This window comes from Anarrhichthys ocellatus, unplaced genomic scaffold, assembly GCF_004355925.1.
Source record: "Anarrhichthys ocellatus isolate YVR2014 unplaced genomic scaffold, GSC_Weel_1.0 scaffold3, whole genome shotgun sequence".
NCBI lineage: Eukaryota > Metazoa > Chordata > Actinopteri > Perciformes > Anarhichadidae > Anarrhichthys > Anarrhichthys ocellatus.
The window spans coordinates 6,817,437-6,835,507 of NW_022280033.1; the positions used below are offsets into that span (position 1 = coordinate 6,817,437).

Sequence of the window (18,071 nt, forward strand, 5' to 3'; positions counted from 1 at the left end):
CTCTGTGCATATAGCGTAGCGTGTGTGAAATTCAATTGAATTCAAGAGGTTAACATAATGTAAATTAAATTCCTCTGCTCTGGTATACATCCAACTAAATTTGAATACAGACTAAGACATATATCCTATTATTCATGCCATCAAGAGCCATAAAGATATCCTGTTATTTCTGTATTAATAGTATAGATTTGTGTTATTGTTTTTCTGCTTGTGTATTGTATAAACCTTAACAAAGTAAAAACACCTGTATGCATCGTCACGTGTGGTCTTTGCACATTGTCATTTATATAGAGTAGCATGTGTATTTCTTTGTTACAAAAATCATCCCACAAATGTTGCCTTTCTCCATTTAACCAGGATGAAATAAACAGAGTCCCAGCAGTGGGCCTCTCTATTGTGCAATCAAATGAGATAGCAGGATGAGTTTCCTTTCACTGAAATTGAAGTCATAGCACAGTTCAACCATGACTGATTGCCTCTGCTCAGGCCCAGTAGTACACAGAGATTTATCTCTTTCATTCTTTTACTCGGTTTGTCTCCGCCAGCGTGAAACTGAACATGCCACCTTTAGATGTAGCTGGCTGCTGCTGATGGGTGGCCATAAGGAGACACAGCCAATACACATAGTCAGGACATGTGCCTTTGCAGCTCAATCAACAGAGGTTTGATGTTTGTGCTCTGTGTAAGTGAAAGATAAAAATCCCCCTTAATCATGAATGGTAATATAAATAGGTTTACTTCCAATGGATTCATATTCCTCAGCGTCTAATCTTTCATACGGAATCGGAAACATGCATATAAACCTTATGGTTGAACTATTCCTGGTTCATTTAATGTATGTTATTTTAGGCATTCCTCCTATAGCTAGGGCTTAAGAGGATAATAGCAGCCTTCTGCCAAAAATGTAACAAGTCATAATCATCCAAAAGAATTACCATATGAATCTGAAAGTGTTGGTGGCGTTACAATTATGAGAATGATTCAGGATTAGGTCTGATTCTCCGTCTGATTAGAGTAGGGATGGACCGTCATATAATTGGATTAATTGGGCTGAGTACTCTCTGAATCATAGTGCCAGATGTCTGCAATTTGCTGTTCTCAGTACAGCTGACAACTAAATAGATGCTTGATACAGGATGTTTAATGTGCTCGCCTCAAGCTACCTTTTTTAACACAATGTCAATATGGTTGTTTTTAATCACCTGCTATTTTCCTATCATTGTCACCAGCGATGCCATTTTTCTCCTGCTGACCGAAGACAAGCTGTAACTCTGTACCAGCCAACAGCAACTAGTGGACTTTTTAAACTTTGTTACTTACAAATTTCATTGAAGAACAAACAGTTAAGCAGAGGACAGTGAAGAACACACACAAAACTAACGGAACATTGAGGTGCAAAGGGTAAATGGACAACAGCATGTTTTGTTCCTACTACCTGTTCTGTACAAAAGATATTTTAGTCAAGTGCAGACATTTGTGGTTGGGATGGAAACGTCTGCTGATAAGTGGGTTGTTTTTCACGCGCTGATGTAGACCTGAAGGATGAACTTGGGAAGCCCTGACAACTCTTGTAAAGTTTTTATTATTGGTAAAAGCACATATGCTTTTAGCCAATTATAAAGCTTTTCACATAGATTGTTTCCTTGTTATTACTGTTACTGTCTGCTGCTCTGTTGAAACCCAAAGGCCAGTCTCATTTTATGAAACTTTGATAGTGTTTCCTCAGTGAACTAGTGAGAAGAAACTTTTGAAATAAATAAAAGTTGGCATGAAAATAAAATGAAGAGTGAAAACAGCTTCAGAGATAAACCTTTCACTCCCCCATCAGTTCAATCCTGCCTGAAAATGTTTACTGCATACACAACAAACAGAGTGTCCGTTATTCTGAAACAACAGCTTAACCACATTCACAAGTATCTCTGCCAGAAATGTTGTTGTTTTTACTATTTTTCTATACATATATATAAACTAAACAGTTGGGGTCAAAGAGCAACAAAAAAAAACACGATTCAACCATCAGTAGACAATAGGCAAGACTTTTTGAAGAAAATGTAATGCTGACTGGGCATACACATCATTTACCAAAAAAATGCCATTGTTCAAAAAGTCAAGTGTAAAAACAACAAGTAATGGAACTTACAGAAATTCCACTGACTTAGTTGGTTATAGCAACCTAACAGTGGCGACATCAATCCTAGCCATTTCCCCCTGCTCCCAGTATGCTAAGCTAAGCTAAACTAAGCTAACCAGCAGCTGGCTGTAGCATTAAATTCAAACGACAAACAAAAAATACTTTAAAATGTGATTAAAGCTTATAGGCCTATACAACAATCAGTATTCCATTACGCCTCTGTCTCCTTCAGTAGCTGTGAGCTTCTGCTGCTAGGTAGGCAAGTGATATTTATTCATTGTGTTCTCCATTGATTCACTAATCAATGATTCGAGGATGCTCCAAAACTTCAATTGCCTCTTTCCCTCCCCAACATGCCAAATTTACCTCAGGCCTTCACAGATGAGCTGCAGAGAAGAGCCAAACAAAACCAAGAAGGAAGATATTTTAGACAAAGGATTAGTGTGAATCAACAAAACAAAACAAAAAAATCATAATCATAAACAATGCCAGGAACCTGAAACTAAAATTCAGCCATTCATTTTATTATTCAGATCTGCGCCTTTCCTACTGTGACATGACCGAGATCGTATGATGTAGCATTTTCCAGTAGATGAAAACATTGTTTGTTTTGGACACTAAATTTGTTTAATCCTAGCTGTCCGTGTGGAATTATTTTCCATTTTGAAGTGATGACAAATACACACCTTACTCTAGGTAACCGACTTTAATGTGCCCTCGAGCAAGGCACGGAACACCAGACTGCTTTAGTGAAGCTGCTCAGTGGACAGTACATGATGATGATGATGATGATGATGCTCTTTTTTCATGTCAGCTCTCAGGTGTGAATGAGTTGAAACTGTGAAACTGGGTGTGAAGCGAAACAATGGGTGGTCAGTTGACCCTCACTTCATTATAGCTCCTAAAATACATCCACACACACACACACACACACACACACACACACAATCCAATGTCTTATGTCCTTGAAAAAATGAAGGTATGTCAAAAGACACCTCATCTGTTTCTTCTGCCTTTGACAATCATGGAGAGGATTGCCATCAATATCACATGAAGAGGGCAATCTGCCAAGCCTGACTACCTTTGTCTCTTCAGCCGAACTCTGTCGTCATCCGTGAGACCAATCGCATTGTAAATGCACATAATCAAAGAGCTAAAAATGGCAATTCTGTGCTCACTGAGCCTTGCTTAGTATCTTATCTTTGAATTCCTCTATAAGTGCATGTGGGAAAATGTCACCTTTAATCTGCCGTCAACCCATCAAGCGTGCAAGGTTCAGATACAGGGTTGACACGATAATGATGATGATAATGACAGAAAAGTGGTTCCATGTTAAGTATCAGTTTAAGGAAGCAAAGCTCTGATGTTATGTCATACAGTAAATGAGTCCTTAAAGGTACAGTGTGTAGCGTTTTTTATTAGGATCTATTGGTAGAAACGGAATATAATATTAAAAAGCTTTTTTTCTTAAGCTGAAAATAAGATTTTTTTTGTCTTTTCGTTACCTTAGAATGGGCCTCTACATGTTTTTACATTATGTCTGCACTAGCCCAGAATGGACAAACCAAACGCTGACTCTAAATTGGGCCATTTGCGTTTTCACATCGGCCACCGTCGTTCTCTTTCACGCTCGGCTCACGGGAGATATTTCAGTTGATTGCGATCTTACCACTACATGCCGCCAAATCCTACACACTAATCATTTAAAACAAGAACTGTTGAGTCAGTTCATTATATAAAACACAATGTTGGTTTTCCATGACAGAAAAAGAGTGCTCACAGGCAATAAGTTGGAGACAAAATAGTCGTTTTTTTACGGTGGGCCTACTACTTTTCACAAGAAGTTCCCATCTGCCTGTTTTTATGCGCATTTTCAATTTGTGCATAAACAAACTGAGTGGAAACGCCGAAAATTAAAAAAAAGCCATTTGAAGTATCGCTATAAAGTTCTTATGCTTGGCTGAGGTGAAAAAGTTGCAACAAAGTGCAATGGAAACAGAATAAATGATGACGTGCATAAATCACGTGACTTACCTGGAGTCTGAAAATAGCGGCAGATTAAAACGGTCTCCTTATCACCCCACACAGATATGTTGTAACCTTCCTAACATTAGGCTAATCCACGAAACAAACAGATATGTCATGTTTACATCGAGATTTCTACATTGTTTTTCAAAATTCGAGTTTGAGGTCCGACTGGCGCTCTTGGAATTACGTCATCTTGTTGCAACCTCTTCTTCTGCCGTGGTGGTTTTCTGACTGGATAATTGGTGCCACCTGCTGTAATAATCGCATAACGGTAGTGGATGAACAAATATTATTCACAATTCACAAGCTAATTACTATTTCTATAGCGATGAGAAGCAATGCTTGAATACGCATGACACACGCCATTCCGTCTGTATTTAGCACAACTATGATATTTCATCAGATAAAGGCTAATGGTGTGCCTACGTTATATAGGTACATTTCTGTGGGTGCTTTTGCAAATATTATTTTTGTATTGTGATTTTCGATGTAAATATGATGAAAAATGATTACAAATACATCTAATTATATAATTATTTTTGATCACCTGGAGGAATTTGATTGCAGCGTTGATTGCCCATGCTATTAAATCACCCCAGGACTCCATCCTTCTGGTTTAGTTCCACTGTATTTGTTTTTTTAAAGGTTTTTTAATGTACCATACATACATGATGGTATATGTACATTAGCTGCTAATACTGTATATGAAATCCCCATAACTAACAAAGCAAATTATTCTGTATGTGGAAGCTTAAACAGCCATGGCTGTAATGACATGTATTGTGTCACAGCAGTTCTTTGGAGTGTTTGGACATTGAGCGACTGCAATATTGTGTTTTAGTGCCCTCTTGTGACTAATCCCAGAACATGAACATGATGACTACATTATTGGGTCAGTGAGGCTGAAGAGGTTTAAACACTTCAACTGCTGGTATTGAAATATCTTGACTTTCAAAATGTTCGTTGACGACCCACTTTGTGCCCAAACCTATGCTGTGAAGTCATTCCAATATGTGTCCCTTTCACACGCGGACTGTTGACTGAGGAAAGGGGATGTTTCTTTATATAAAAGCCTAAATCAAATCACAGCACCATGACCACATGATATTCAACCAGCCTTTTGAGCCATAAATTAACCGCAAACTTAATACATTTGTGTTGCATTTTGTGGACTTTTAATCAGTGGTGATTAAATGGCTTTTCAACACTGTAAAAGCATCAAATTAAAACACAAATTCAGCTTATTTTTCTTATTATCATCTTGACTCGATGAGTCACTCACATTCTTTCAAGAGCAAAACCCATACTTATTCAGACCTTCATATAACCCCATAAACACCTGCACACCTGTGTATCAGTTCTGTCACTGTACATTATTTTCTATCTATGGCATTCCTGCTTTAGCTTCTTGCTCTGGTTGTTCATTCACAGCCATCCACATTCTCGTGCATGCTCATGCCCCTTCAGGTGTTACTCCAGTGAAAGGCCTTGTTGTCCAACACACTGGCCAGTTTATGGTTGAAGGGTTGGTGAAATTCCCTGAGGAGGTCACTGGTGGCCGGAAGCATATGACCCAGGTTCCTGTCTGCCATCCGCCGGGTGTTGGATTTGGGCTGTTTGTACAGTGCTGCCTCCACCTGCTCCGACAGAGGACCTGCAGGGAGGATGTCAGAGGCCTTAACTATACAGAAGTGAAGGCTTGAGGCAGAAACAAACACATAAATACACAGCCAGGAAGATATGGGTGTTTTTGGATACGCACTTAGTCCGAGAAAATCAAAAACTTTCTTGATTGTCACTTTAAAGTTGGCTGCATAGTCCTCGAGTCGAAAAACTAGAATCTGCTTGCTATGGAAAACTGTCAGCCAGTCCATCAAGAAGACGACGTACATCCCCAAATTTAGCCTCACCTGTGGAGAGAAAAAAAATCGAAATAAGCCAACATCATAACACATAACACATAACTCTTGAGGTTGTTTTGTCAACTGCTGTTTTCAATGTCAACAATTAATTAAAATGAACAAGTCCTCAAAGTGTCCTGCAGTGAGAGAAATTCAACAGCAGACGTACAGGTGGTAGAAAAAATACATGGAAATCGAATTGGAAATGAGTCACTCTGTTGCACTGGGTGGCATGTTTGTTTCATTATGATGAACATGGGCATTTATTTTGAGTTGAGGCATACACTGTCATTAGGGTCCAAGTTATTCCCAACAAATGCACTAGTCACTGCTTTTTGAGTAACCTTTTCTAAATCTACAGTGGCCAGTATATTTGTGAAATCAACTGCTTCCAATAAATGAATACATAAAAGTATATAATTCTGATATGATGGGCTGCTTAGGTGTGCAGATCAGACCAAAGAATCTTGAGATTTTTTGGTCTGTATCCTGTTGGTTTGAAACAAACCAACAGGATACATAATGGACATATTCAGTATAGTGACACCAAATACTTGTGTTGTGAGCCACACCTGGAGCAATACTTCTATTAATCATTTCGACCTTTAAAGTCTAAGACACTCATAAAGTCAACGTTTAATTCCTGTTTATTGACTGGAAAAGTCAAACGTGAGATGCACCGACACTCTGAGTCCTCAAGAGGGCCCCACAGTGCAACACCGGACTAAGATACTGTGCTGTGATTTACAAGACGAGAGCCAAAAACAGACTTTGAAAGCCCTCAACTTCATTTCATCCAAAACAGATGAGTCATGTCAACAAAAAAAAAACATAATGGTGTTTTTCTAAATGTTTTTGTTAGATTTGAGATGGATTCCGTTTCTGTTCCAAAGGTTTCAGGTCGAGCTGATTGCTGTTTTTACTGAAGTAAATCTCTGGATAACAGTGCTGTCACTGACATGTTGTGATTAGGGGTGACAACGGACACAGCTTATAACTCAGCTGACTCCTGAGGGAGCGCTGCCTGATAGGATATACGCTGAAGCGTCTGAAGCGACTCTGGTCAGCAGCTTTGATTTTTCCCTGCACAGAACGAGTGTGTAGAAAATTCTATTTACAACCACTCGGAGGAACAGGTTGAAAGTCTCAAAGGAGAAATAAGTTGTTTGTCGTTAGGTTTGATTAAATATAGTTATAAAAACTGTAGTTATTCTTCTGTAAAGTGAGGACATCATTTCAGCTAACCGGCATGGCGTTGGAGAGGCTGGTGTTGTAGGCGCAGGATCGAAGTGACCTCTCAGCCAGGCAGGACTGAAACAACTGTACAGATTCTACGACCTTCTGATGGAAATCCTCTGTTGACTTGTTGGCCATCTTAAAGTACAGGTAGTCAGAATAAAGTCTGAGAATAGAAAGAAACAGAGTTGTAAGCCAGTTGGAAATACAAAAGGAAATTTTGCTGGACAAAAAATAGGAGTTATGATTCAAAACAAAAATGCTCTGCAGGAAAATCTTTTGAAGGAATCTAAACTGAAAATCATATCTGCATCCACACAAACAGATTTGTGGATGGTTTTTCCCCACAGTACCTCTCTACTGGATCTCTTAGCAGGATGATGATTTTGGCACCGGGCTGGACTGTGTGGATGAAGTCCTCGGCCAGAAACTGAGGCTCTGTCTCCTCCCCGTCTCTGGGAAGGTAGCTCCAGGCTTCGTTGTCCCACATAGTGGATGCACTGGCTTCACCTGTCAAGACATCGACAGTCTGAGCATCGCCTTGGGTAACAACAGCTACTTTAAAATGCAGCGAGCAGTGCAGGTGCTTATGGCATAATGTACCAAAGTTGAGCTGAACTTTATAGACCAAAATATGCAAGGAGTGTTTGAGGTTCTGTGCACACTTCTAAAACCCTCATTTTGTTCTCTTAGGCCACAGAATATCTAGAATATGTGTAGTGCTTCTGAGATCAGAGCCACTTGTGGGGAATCCACTGGAAAAGAGCGAGGCCTGCCAATAAAGTAAAGGAAAACAAAAGAGACTTCATGGTCGGGATCCAATTTGGTCCTCAGAAAACACCGAATGAAAACTATAAAAGGCAGCACATCATTCCATTTGATGCACAATGGACGGTAACGATACCAAACCATACCCAACCACACACAAAAACACTTTCACATGTGTTCACCTGTTATGAGTGCGCGGTGGTCTCCAGATGAATTTCCACTGATTCCTTCTTGGATGTTGTGGGCAGCCAAGTCAAACAGATCCAGGTAATCTTCCACAGGAAACGTTTCTTGGAAGCCATCTTTGAAATGGATATAACCTGCACCCAAAGGAACACCAAAATAACACCCATTATGTACACTTTTATAGACTTCTTCGCCATTAAATCTATTTAATGGATTGTTTAAGCTTTCAATCAGATTGACTTAAAAGCCTGGAGAAGAATTGTGATCGCAGTCTGCCTGCACAAACCATTGTGACCATTGTGACCATTTTGCAAAGTACTAACATGCACAAACAAAATACATACAGATTGTGGTGGCCCGTTCTTGATTCCTCTTCCTCTGTACTGAGCCACGTTACGGGGCTCTGTTTCTGACTCACACGTTGAACCATCTAAATAATGACTCTTGCAGACACTGCTTTCTTTGCCATCACTTGATTGATTTTATTTTCTCTTTTGACAAATTGCAACAGCAAAATATAATCTGTTAATCGTGAGGTCAAAGACTGTCCCGATGCCCCGTTCCACACAAAGGAAAACCAATACTCGAGACTCAGTCCCACCCCTTCCTCTTATGCCAACTGATCTAAAGAAAAGTAATTATACAGAATCCAAAATGTAACCTTCGTTCATAAATTAAAGGAGTCACACAAATATATTAGCAAAAATGAGAAATTATGATTTGTAATCAAAACTAAAAATATGGCTCTAACACAGATATTGCATGCAGGGAAATAGTAGAATAGAGACAAACAAGCAGAAAACAGACACATAGTACAATAGTTGTACAATATATATATTTTTCAATTTACATATGGTGTCAGCTCACACTAAGCAGCATTTTATTTTGAAGTGGCTGCAGAAGGTCCTCAGCTATAGTCAGTGGTGGTAGGGTAGTTTTCTAGCTTACAGTTCATCTTGGCATTTTCATACTGCTTAATTGGATTTTATTGTTATAAATTATGTGATCTTTTGAATTTATAAAATTTCAATTTTAAATTGTGTGGTGAAAAAAACCCCATCCTTCCTTGAAAGAACATCCTAACAGGACAAAACCTGGACCACAGGAAAAATATGGAGGCAGTAAAATCAGTGGAAGGCTGTCATGAAAATGAGAGTTTAAATGACACACTGTGTTTACTGATTTCACATTTACAAAGCCTAGAAGACAATTTTTATATTTTATCAAATTTAAATTGAAACTGATTTCATTGAGCTTTGAAGTCGGTTTGGAGGTAACGGGTTCATTTCCTTGATTCATTGATTCATCAATTGGTCCATAAATCATCAGAAAACAAAAGGTGACATCAACAAATGTATTGTTTTTGTCCAACCAGTCCAAAAAATAATAATATTAAATTTACTATAAAGCGTCCGGGCAAAGCATAACTAACTGTTGCAGCTCTATTTTAAATCTGTGTGTTTTCCACCATTTCTTTCTTTCGTTTGGATGAATTCAGTCCTCAGTTATAACTATCTTTCAATCCATCAGCTAGCCTCCACCATCAGAATGAAAACATTTAGAATCACCATCCATCTCTTGATGACTTACCAAAGCGTTTCCTGGTCCACCAGTGTGGCTCCTTTATCGTGTTGAACTTGACCTCTGGATGCAGCAGCAGCCTGTAGAACAAGTCGGTCGTTCCGCACTTCGGTTGGCCAACGATGTAGAAGAAAGGCAGGCAGCGCAGACGAAACAGTTTGCCGCCTCGGTGGTGTAAGTGCTGGTGGAAGTTGGTCCTCAGGCGGTCACACACAGTCTTGAAGCGCTTTGTGCGCAGGGCGTAGTGGTTCCTCCTGTATGGATCAGTGCTGAGCTCATCTGAGAACTCCTCATACCAGCAAGGGCTCTTGATGCCGGGCAGGAAATGGCGAGGAATTACAGAAAACAACTGCAGAGAGGAACAAGACAAAATCAGGTAAATACAGGAGGGTGACGAATACAACGGAAATACTCATCAGATTCTACTCTTTGAATTCATGTTAATTACACTTTACACCAGCAGTTACAAGTTCTCGTTACATAAAAAGCATTAAATCTTCCATAATTTAGGGTCACATGACATGATCTTGCAGCTTGTAGTTGCATTATGTTGCCTTGAAAACTTAGTTAGATATTGATGTGTCTAACACTGACATATGCCACTTATTGGTATTCAGCTTACTGACTCACTTGTGTTGCTATCTCTGTAATTGTGATTTACAGTGTATCTGTCAGAGTTACTGACGCCGCAGCCATAAACACTGCAAACATGATTTATGGTAACGTGGAGTAGCAGGATGAGAACATACACCAAACACGATAATTACAGAACATTAGCACATAACAGCAGTCAGTAAGCAACATTTAGTGAGACATGTAACCTGATGTTACTGAACAGCCTTGCAAACTTTGAGTTGAATCAACACCTCTGTCGGTCTCAACAAACACTGGTCGTTATGAGCTTTACCAAATAGGAGTTTACTGTAGGGTTGATTGTAAGGAGTTTGTTATTTCTTGCTGTTGAATTTTTGACAACAAAAAAATAAAGCAATCATAGTGGGTAATCATTAACATTTACCCATGTGGCCTGAATGTTCATTTGTCAGCATGTTTGAGTGAAATCATTGCATAATTGCAAAAACATCCTTTATTGTAGTTGGCTCACTCATGTGCAGCAAAAATGAGTCAGACCAATTTTCCAAAGACTTACATGGACGTTGGTTCCAATGACATCCTTTTCATCAGGCACCTTCCTGGGTGTGTATTCCAGTTTAGAGCTGATGATCTTCACCAGCCGTTTCATGTAGATTAAAATATTTTCAGAAGAAACTTCAGCTGCTGCTGTGCTGGTCGGGACGACCACAGGTCTGACAGGCTGATCGGGCGGGGGTGTGAGCAAAAGCCCTTTCCTGTCCCACGGCAGGATGTGGGAAGCCATGATGAGGAACATCAGAGTCAAGCCCATCAGAAAGCTAACCACTTTGACTTTTGAGATGCTCCGCAGGTTAGTCAGTGATAACCGCCTGAAGCCAAACAATGTCCGGATGGGCCTTTTTCCATAGTTCTTGGTCAAGGGCAAGCTGTGGAGGTTGTGAGTGTGGTCCATTTGGGTGTTGCTCCCATGTTTGCAGTCCGATAGTGACATACTGACATAGAAGCAGCGTAGGCATGCGGAAATTAAAAAAAATTTCACGCTTTACCTTCAGGAGGTCATGTGTCCTGTCTATTCATCATAGTTTTAAATCTGCGTGTCATCATTTGTCTTCATTTCTTACATGCTCCCCAGTCTTCAGCAAGGCCTCCTGTGAATGAGAAACCCTCATGAATAATATATATGACTTCAGTTTTATTTACACCAAAAGTGCAGCAGTGTAGTTTCCTTTAAAGTATTTCAGTCACCCCTCAATAATTCCAAGGAAGTGGTATGAACATGTTTTATATTAGCGTATTATAGGGAGCTGTATCCCCCTCTGAGACACCAGCATGTGAATTTCTAACTATACTCTCTTCTACAGCAAACATCGCCTCTAAAAATGCTTGAGGTCAGCTGCAAAGTGTGTGTGGTCTGCTGTATGGAGATCCCTTGCTTTATGACGAGGGGCTGTTTAGCACATGCAAAGGCCAGCTCTACTAAGACACTTCCAAGGTCAGGATAATAGTTACTCTGTAATTCAAAACTAAAGACACACGATTATTCTCTACGAGCTAAAAGCACACCGAGAGCTTTATTTTGTTAACCTGGAAATATCATTTTCAAGATCAAGGCTCTTCATAGAGAAAACCGCGTTGGGTATTGATACAGGTGGACACGCAGTGTGGCAAATGCATGCATTTTGTTATTCTTTTCCCGCCACATGAATAATAAGAAAGTAGGCATTATTATTTCTAGGGTCCAGTGCTAATGAATTCCAGACTTTGAAGTGTAAAATGTTTTTCTAACACTTCTCTGTACAGCCAACATTATGTGACTCAACATTTTAACACTTACATCATTAAAAAGTGCACATTCAGAGTTTAATGAAAGGCCACTCCACCTCAGCCATTCTCAGTGGATTGAGTCCAATGAAAGATACTATCAAGCTGCATTTTGGGAAGTGTAGGATCCTGTGTTTTTGTAGCTTGAAGCATACATAGCACTAAAAGTCGGGATATCTCGGCCACTGCCTCTTTTTTTTTGATCCAGTCTTTTGTGAGTTGCCGAAGTTTATGGAAGTGCAACACCATATTGGAATACATCTCTAAAACGTTTTCAGAAATCATCATGTCCTCGTAGGATACTAAACAAACCTGCTTGTGACCTGTGCGTGTAAATTCGTTCTCGCCAGCCTATTTTATGTGTTGTTTCTTTTTTTGCTTTCAGCCTTCATCTTATCCTTTTTTTTTATGTTGCAACACTCCTATAAATTGTGAGTTAGTCAAGCAAATTCTGAGTGTGAACTTGCTGAATATGTGCTCAAAGGGCTTTAAAAGTCCAGAAGAAAGCCTTCACACACTTGCAGATTTCATAATGTGACATCTCTGAGCCCTTGCAGACTTATCAGGAATGCATGGCCATATCTGCAGGCCTGTGTGGGATTGGGCAAAGAACTTATTTTGAATCCCTCTTCTAGACATGCCATGGACTTTATTTAACAAAAAATCAGTTGACGGAGGTGGGCTCTCTAAATTCAACTCTAGTATTTCATAAGTTATTAGTGGATGATGCAGTTTCTGATACTACTCCTGATACTTGCCTTGCCCATTATGTGTCTTATATTTCCATATTTGGATGTTGTTTTTATGCTTTGAATGATGTGTTAAGCCCTTTATTGCTATTAAAATGTATGAATGCTACTGGTATCTTTTTTCATTTTGTACATGCAAATCTTTATTCCTACAAATCCTGGTAATTGTTATCCTCTCTGTTCTCTGTAAATCTAGTATTCCCATTGTTGGGAACGTAAAGGAGCGTGTTTGGTTATCAGCAAATATGAAACTAAATTATCAACATCAATGGAGTTATTAATATCAATAAGTTAATTAGTAATTACTAATAAGAACGGGGCACCACCCTGCGGACAGGGACCAATAACCAAACTATAAACTAAGTCTCATAATTAGTGGTCACTCACGATATTAACAGTCTGAGTACTATTACATGTTTGGAGTGTGAGTTAAGGGTTAAGTTCGAGCACAGGCCACTACATCCAGTTGTTATTACACACCTATGCACAAGTAATCACAGACGACTGCTCTTTAAAATATAACAGAGTTTATTTAATCAAAATAATAAATGATCAAATCAAGTAATATCACAATCAACAAACGCTATCATACAATTATGTGTCTAATATCTAAACTCAAATGAATAAAGTGGGGTAAGGATATGTGTATCGATATTTGTGTGTGTGTGTGTGTGTGGGTGGAAAAAAAAGGGGGGGGGGGGCTACTCAACAGTGATGGTGGGTAATCTCAATAGGGGCGTGTGAGCCTACAGACCAAGATGGCGGAGTCTAGAGACCGGCGACAAAATGGCGGAGAGGTGGCTGCTATAACCACGTGGGACGGCGTACCATGTGGGTTGGGGTCAGAGATTACGTAATCACGAGTCTGAGAGGTTCACCCAAAATCAGTAGCTCTAACTACGTGTATGTGCGGGTTAGTAGAGGGAGAGAGAGAGAGAGAAAATCGAGCTCTGAGCGCGGTGCTCTGCGCAGTAGTGAGGAAGTGAGGAACAGCACGCTTTTACGTGATAGTTGTGGTTCTAGATCTCACTCGCAGAGCCGATTTAAAGAGGAGAGAATAAAACCAAAAACAAAATAAAAGAATCCCCAAAACAAACAGATCTTTGTCACTGCGGTGAAATGCGAGTTTGTCTCCCTATCACCCCGAAACTCGGTCGGCCAGATGAGAGTCGGCCACCGTAGTTTTAGTTTTTAAAGTGATAGAATCACAAGCTCCACATCCACTAGCAGCGACGGATCAAATGCGAACGGTTACAGCAGGAAATACACAATATAACGGGACTCTGTGGTCCGCGATGCTGGCGTAATAACACGTTATAACACGACAGTAACTTAACACAACAAGATACAGGAATAACAACGACATAAACGAATAGTCTAAATTAAGCTAATGCTAAGCTAAGCTAGGCCCAGATACCTGTAACTCTTACTTTGAGAAGCTTCGTTCGGCAGGGTCCTTTTCCCATGGTGGGAATCATTCAGTCCTCGGGAGATGAGGGGTCCCGGTGGCGCGGCTATTGGAGCTAGCGCAGACTCAATCCCCTCGCTGCAGAGGGGTTTTCTTGACGTCGCTCGTCTTTGGCCGGAAATCTTCGGCTCTTTAGGGGCTCAGTTGCCCTCTTTTGCCGGCAAGGTGTGCACTAAAGGGTGGGAGGACGGGTCGTAGAGATTATCCGTTCTCGCACTACGGGATCCAAAACTCAAAATAAAACACAGTCTGTAGTTTCGACCAGCGAATGTGACATGTGACCTGATAGGATTTGGCAGGATCAAGTTTTGGCTGTGCTGGGAGGTGTAGTCATTCATCTTGGGAGTTTCCATCAGACGTTGTATGACAGGAAGGAGCATGGGTGCTTCTAGACTAGGGCCAGATCCCAACACCATTAAAGATTAATGTCTAGTTAAAGCAAAAATTCAAAGTGTGAGAGAAGAGAGAGATTTGGAAATGCAAGAGAGCATAAAGAGGACAGTGAGAGTCAAGGGTAAAGCACAACGTGGATAAATGAGGCAAGAGAGAGAAACAGAGAAAAACAGTGTGAGAAAGAGCAGGAAAGACAGCCTTTAGACCGCTTTGGTCTAAAAAATCAATCCGTGCGGGAAAAAGATGGCAGGTGGGATGGACTGAGGTGAAACTCCATCATCAAAGTCCTGCTGACTCTAAATAAAAGCCTGCATTCATCATTGCATCAGATGCCTTTGTTGTCCTAAGACCACAAAATGTCAAGACTCATCTGTTATGAAAGACATAATAAGATATTACTTATGTTGTTGGTGCAATATGTTGGGTTTTTTACCCTCTATATTTGTTAGATTGTGTGAAATGTCTTTTTTCTGAAATGCTCAGATCTGAGCTGAGCTGACGAAGGCACTAGATGATAAGCCAGAAGATCATCAAAGTTATTACAATTCATCCTGAGGAGGACATGAGCGTGTGGACCACATTTCAGGGTAATCCATGCAATACTTGTTGAGATATTTCACTAAAAACAACAAGTGTCAACCTCATTGTGACACAAGAGAAAAAGGTCAGGGGAATGCGAAAGTCATACAGATTCATCATCTGCACAACTTGAATGTCTTTAAAAGATTTCATGGCAATCCATCATGCGGTTGTTTAGATATTTCAGTCTGGACCAAAGTAGTGGACAGTGTGATGGTGTTGCTGGTGAGACTAAATCAACACATCACAACAACTGCTAGCTGCTTGTCCAGATAATTGATAGACTTCCCCACTTTAATGTTTGCATATTGCCAAACCTGCGATTAGGTTTTTTTCAGCACAACCAACCAGATCTGACTGAAAATGACACCTTATGTTGGTTGTATACAACCTGTTCTCAACATCAATGAAGACAATCTTTGTAGAAATGTATGCAGTCTACGAAGAGGCTGGTGTTTTGCATTCTGCCACAGTGTCTTTTTAGATACGACCACCAGGGGTGCCAAGAATAGATGTTTTCAAATTCTACACATAGTGGCTTTAATTATCATGTCTTAAACACACATGCATGTCATCTCATTTTTATAATAACTCTTTTTTTAAAACTATAAATGAAAAAAATGTTGTCTTTACTTTTTTACCGATTTGTAATAATGTGTTCAGCTGTGATAAAAGTCCATGAAATCAGTATCTTTCTGTTTCATGGACAAACCATGAAGGTCGTTGTTTTTTGATTAGCCCCAGCTGTACAGGTTCCACAGCTGCATGTCAAATATGGAATTCAACCTTTTGCTCTGCTGATAATTATTAACAAAGTGCAAGTGCTTCCTTGTAGTCCTATCTCCTTCAGACAAGGGGACAGTATATCAAAACGGGATTGCATTTACTATGACTATTCAGATTTTCATTTAATATCTGCTTGATTTATTAAAAATTCAGTTTGGGCAGTTAAAATGGGTGGAGGAAATGCAATTACATGGGAGTGTCTTGCACCCTCTCATTTACAGTATACCTCTCTATCTACCCTTTGACACAAAGTGATGCCAATCAGCCTCACCCCAATCTGTGTGGCGAATATACCCACTGAACAGCAAATGAAAATCAACATTCCTGCAGAGCTCTTTCAGAGGTACAATGCTGCATGCAATGCTGTATTGCTCAGTCAACATTATGAAATCTAAGCATGGAACAGAGCTTCTACAAATGTGAGGAATGCGATGAGACAATCCGTTCCAAGAGCCAGCAATCATTACACACACACACACACACACACACACACACATGTATTCTCGCCTCACCTGAAACATGCTTTAATCATGTCTCCATGTTTACATCTATGTAAACACATTCTGAGTTTGTCCAGTACACTCTGTGACTGGGACTTGGCTGAATACCAGCACTGGGGAATGGGAGGCACAAGAGAAACTAATGCCACAAAAGGAAATAAGACAGCCTCCCTGTTGGTGGAGGAGTCAAACAAAGATGGACGGGATACCAAATCTGCAAGCTATAGAACTTTCTCTGTGTGGATGAAGAAGAAATGAAGCCAAAATGAAGTTCAGTCGGGAGGACTCTCTTTACACTCTCATTCTTTCATTCTCTCTGTCTCTTCGGCTTCTACTCAGCTGATTAAGTTAACCAACCAGAGTTCACCTCCAGTCTCAGTCTCTCCAGTCAGTGACTCTCCCTATAAAACTAAAATTTAGGAGACAGGTACTTTGAAGTACTTTGAACGAAAGAAAATAACAATTACTCCCTAAGCGCATGCACAAAGGCGTTTATGTTCAATGCGTTGTTTGTTTCATTATTCTCCAAAATGCGTACAAACAAAATGTAATGTGAAGAAGCAAAAAGACTACGAGTGTAACCGGCAAAACGGCATAAACCAACCTCCTCAATGCTGAGGGGTATGTAAACTCATATCTCATATTTATGATCTACTCCGTCTCATGATGCTGAAGAAGTCATCCCTTTTCTTTTAATTTCCATTGAAATAATGGTTGAGTGGGATGATTTTCTATCGCTGAAGAATGAACTTTGCCTTCACAGGAAACTGACTTTTTCATCTGTGAAATAAGCAGGCTGTTGAAGCTACGGTACAGTCTAAGCAAAACAGCACTCGAGATATTAAACATCTTGTTTAACAGCAGTGTCTGTTTTGATCCGCCAGGTCACCACAGTCCATACTCACATCTGGAGTACAGAGGTGGTCCTTTAAATCTAAACTGTGTACATATGCATGCGTGTAAGTGTATATATTTGCATGCATGTTTTTCTAACAGGTTGTTTGCTTTAGCCGCGCTTTAAAACCGATGTAGCGTTAATAACAAGCAGAGAGCACTTGTCCTACTGTTTAACGAGTGTGAGGGAGAAGGAACAGGCAGGTCTGAAGGCATGCTCTGAGGCCCCTTAAAGGGTAATTCCGGTTTACTACAAGTGAGTCTACGCAAAAAGTGTTGCTAATGTTCCCTCATTTCCCAGAATTGTATTTCACCGGTGTTTCTCACAGTGGGTGGCCTCGACTTGGGTGTGTGACACAACCATGTCAGGGCAGGTGTATTGCTCAGGACCCAAGGAAGCACAGTGTGAAGTTGTTGTAAGACTTACTCGCAACGTTGTGATGTTCAGAAAATGCA

At 40.1% G+C, this 18,071-nt stretch overlaps 1 protein-coding gene across 3 annotated transcripts in view; it reads right to left on the reverse strand.

The window, feature by feature from the left end:
- Window positions 1–1,054: 1,054 nt before the first annotated feature.
- The window catches only part of LOC116378331 (carbohydrate sulfotransferase 15-like), an 18,477-nt gene continuing 1,460 nt past the window's right edge, over window positions 1,055–18,071 (reverse strand). Inside the window, exons 1-8 of one of the 3 annotated variants that reach the window (XM_031840186.1) lie at window positions 14,426–18,053; window positions 10,982–11,573; window positions 9,841–10,180; window positions 8,247–8,384; window positions 7,650–7,806; window positions 7,306–7,462; window positions 5,922–6,069; window positions 1,055–5,813 (exon numbers count right to left, since the gene is read on the reverse strand). In XM_031840186.1, coding sequence (XP_031696046.1) covers window positions 5,623–5,813; window positions 5,922–6,069; window positions 7,306–7,462; window positions 7,650–7,806; window positions 8,247–8,384; window positions 9,841–10,180; window positions 10,982–11,416 — 1,566 coding nt within the window. In that variant the 5' untranslated portion in view covers window positions 11,417–11,573; window positions 14,426–18,053 and the 3' untranslated portion in view covers window positions 1,055–5,622. Of the gene's footprint in view, window positions 5,814–5,921; window positions 6,070–7,305; window positions 7,463–7,649; window positions 7,807–8,246; window positions 8,385–9,840; window positions 10,181–10,981; window positions 13,193–14,425; window positions 18,054–18,071 lie in introns of those variants that run through there. The other 2 variants (XM_031840204.1, XM_031840196.1) reach the window with 2 other exon arrangements.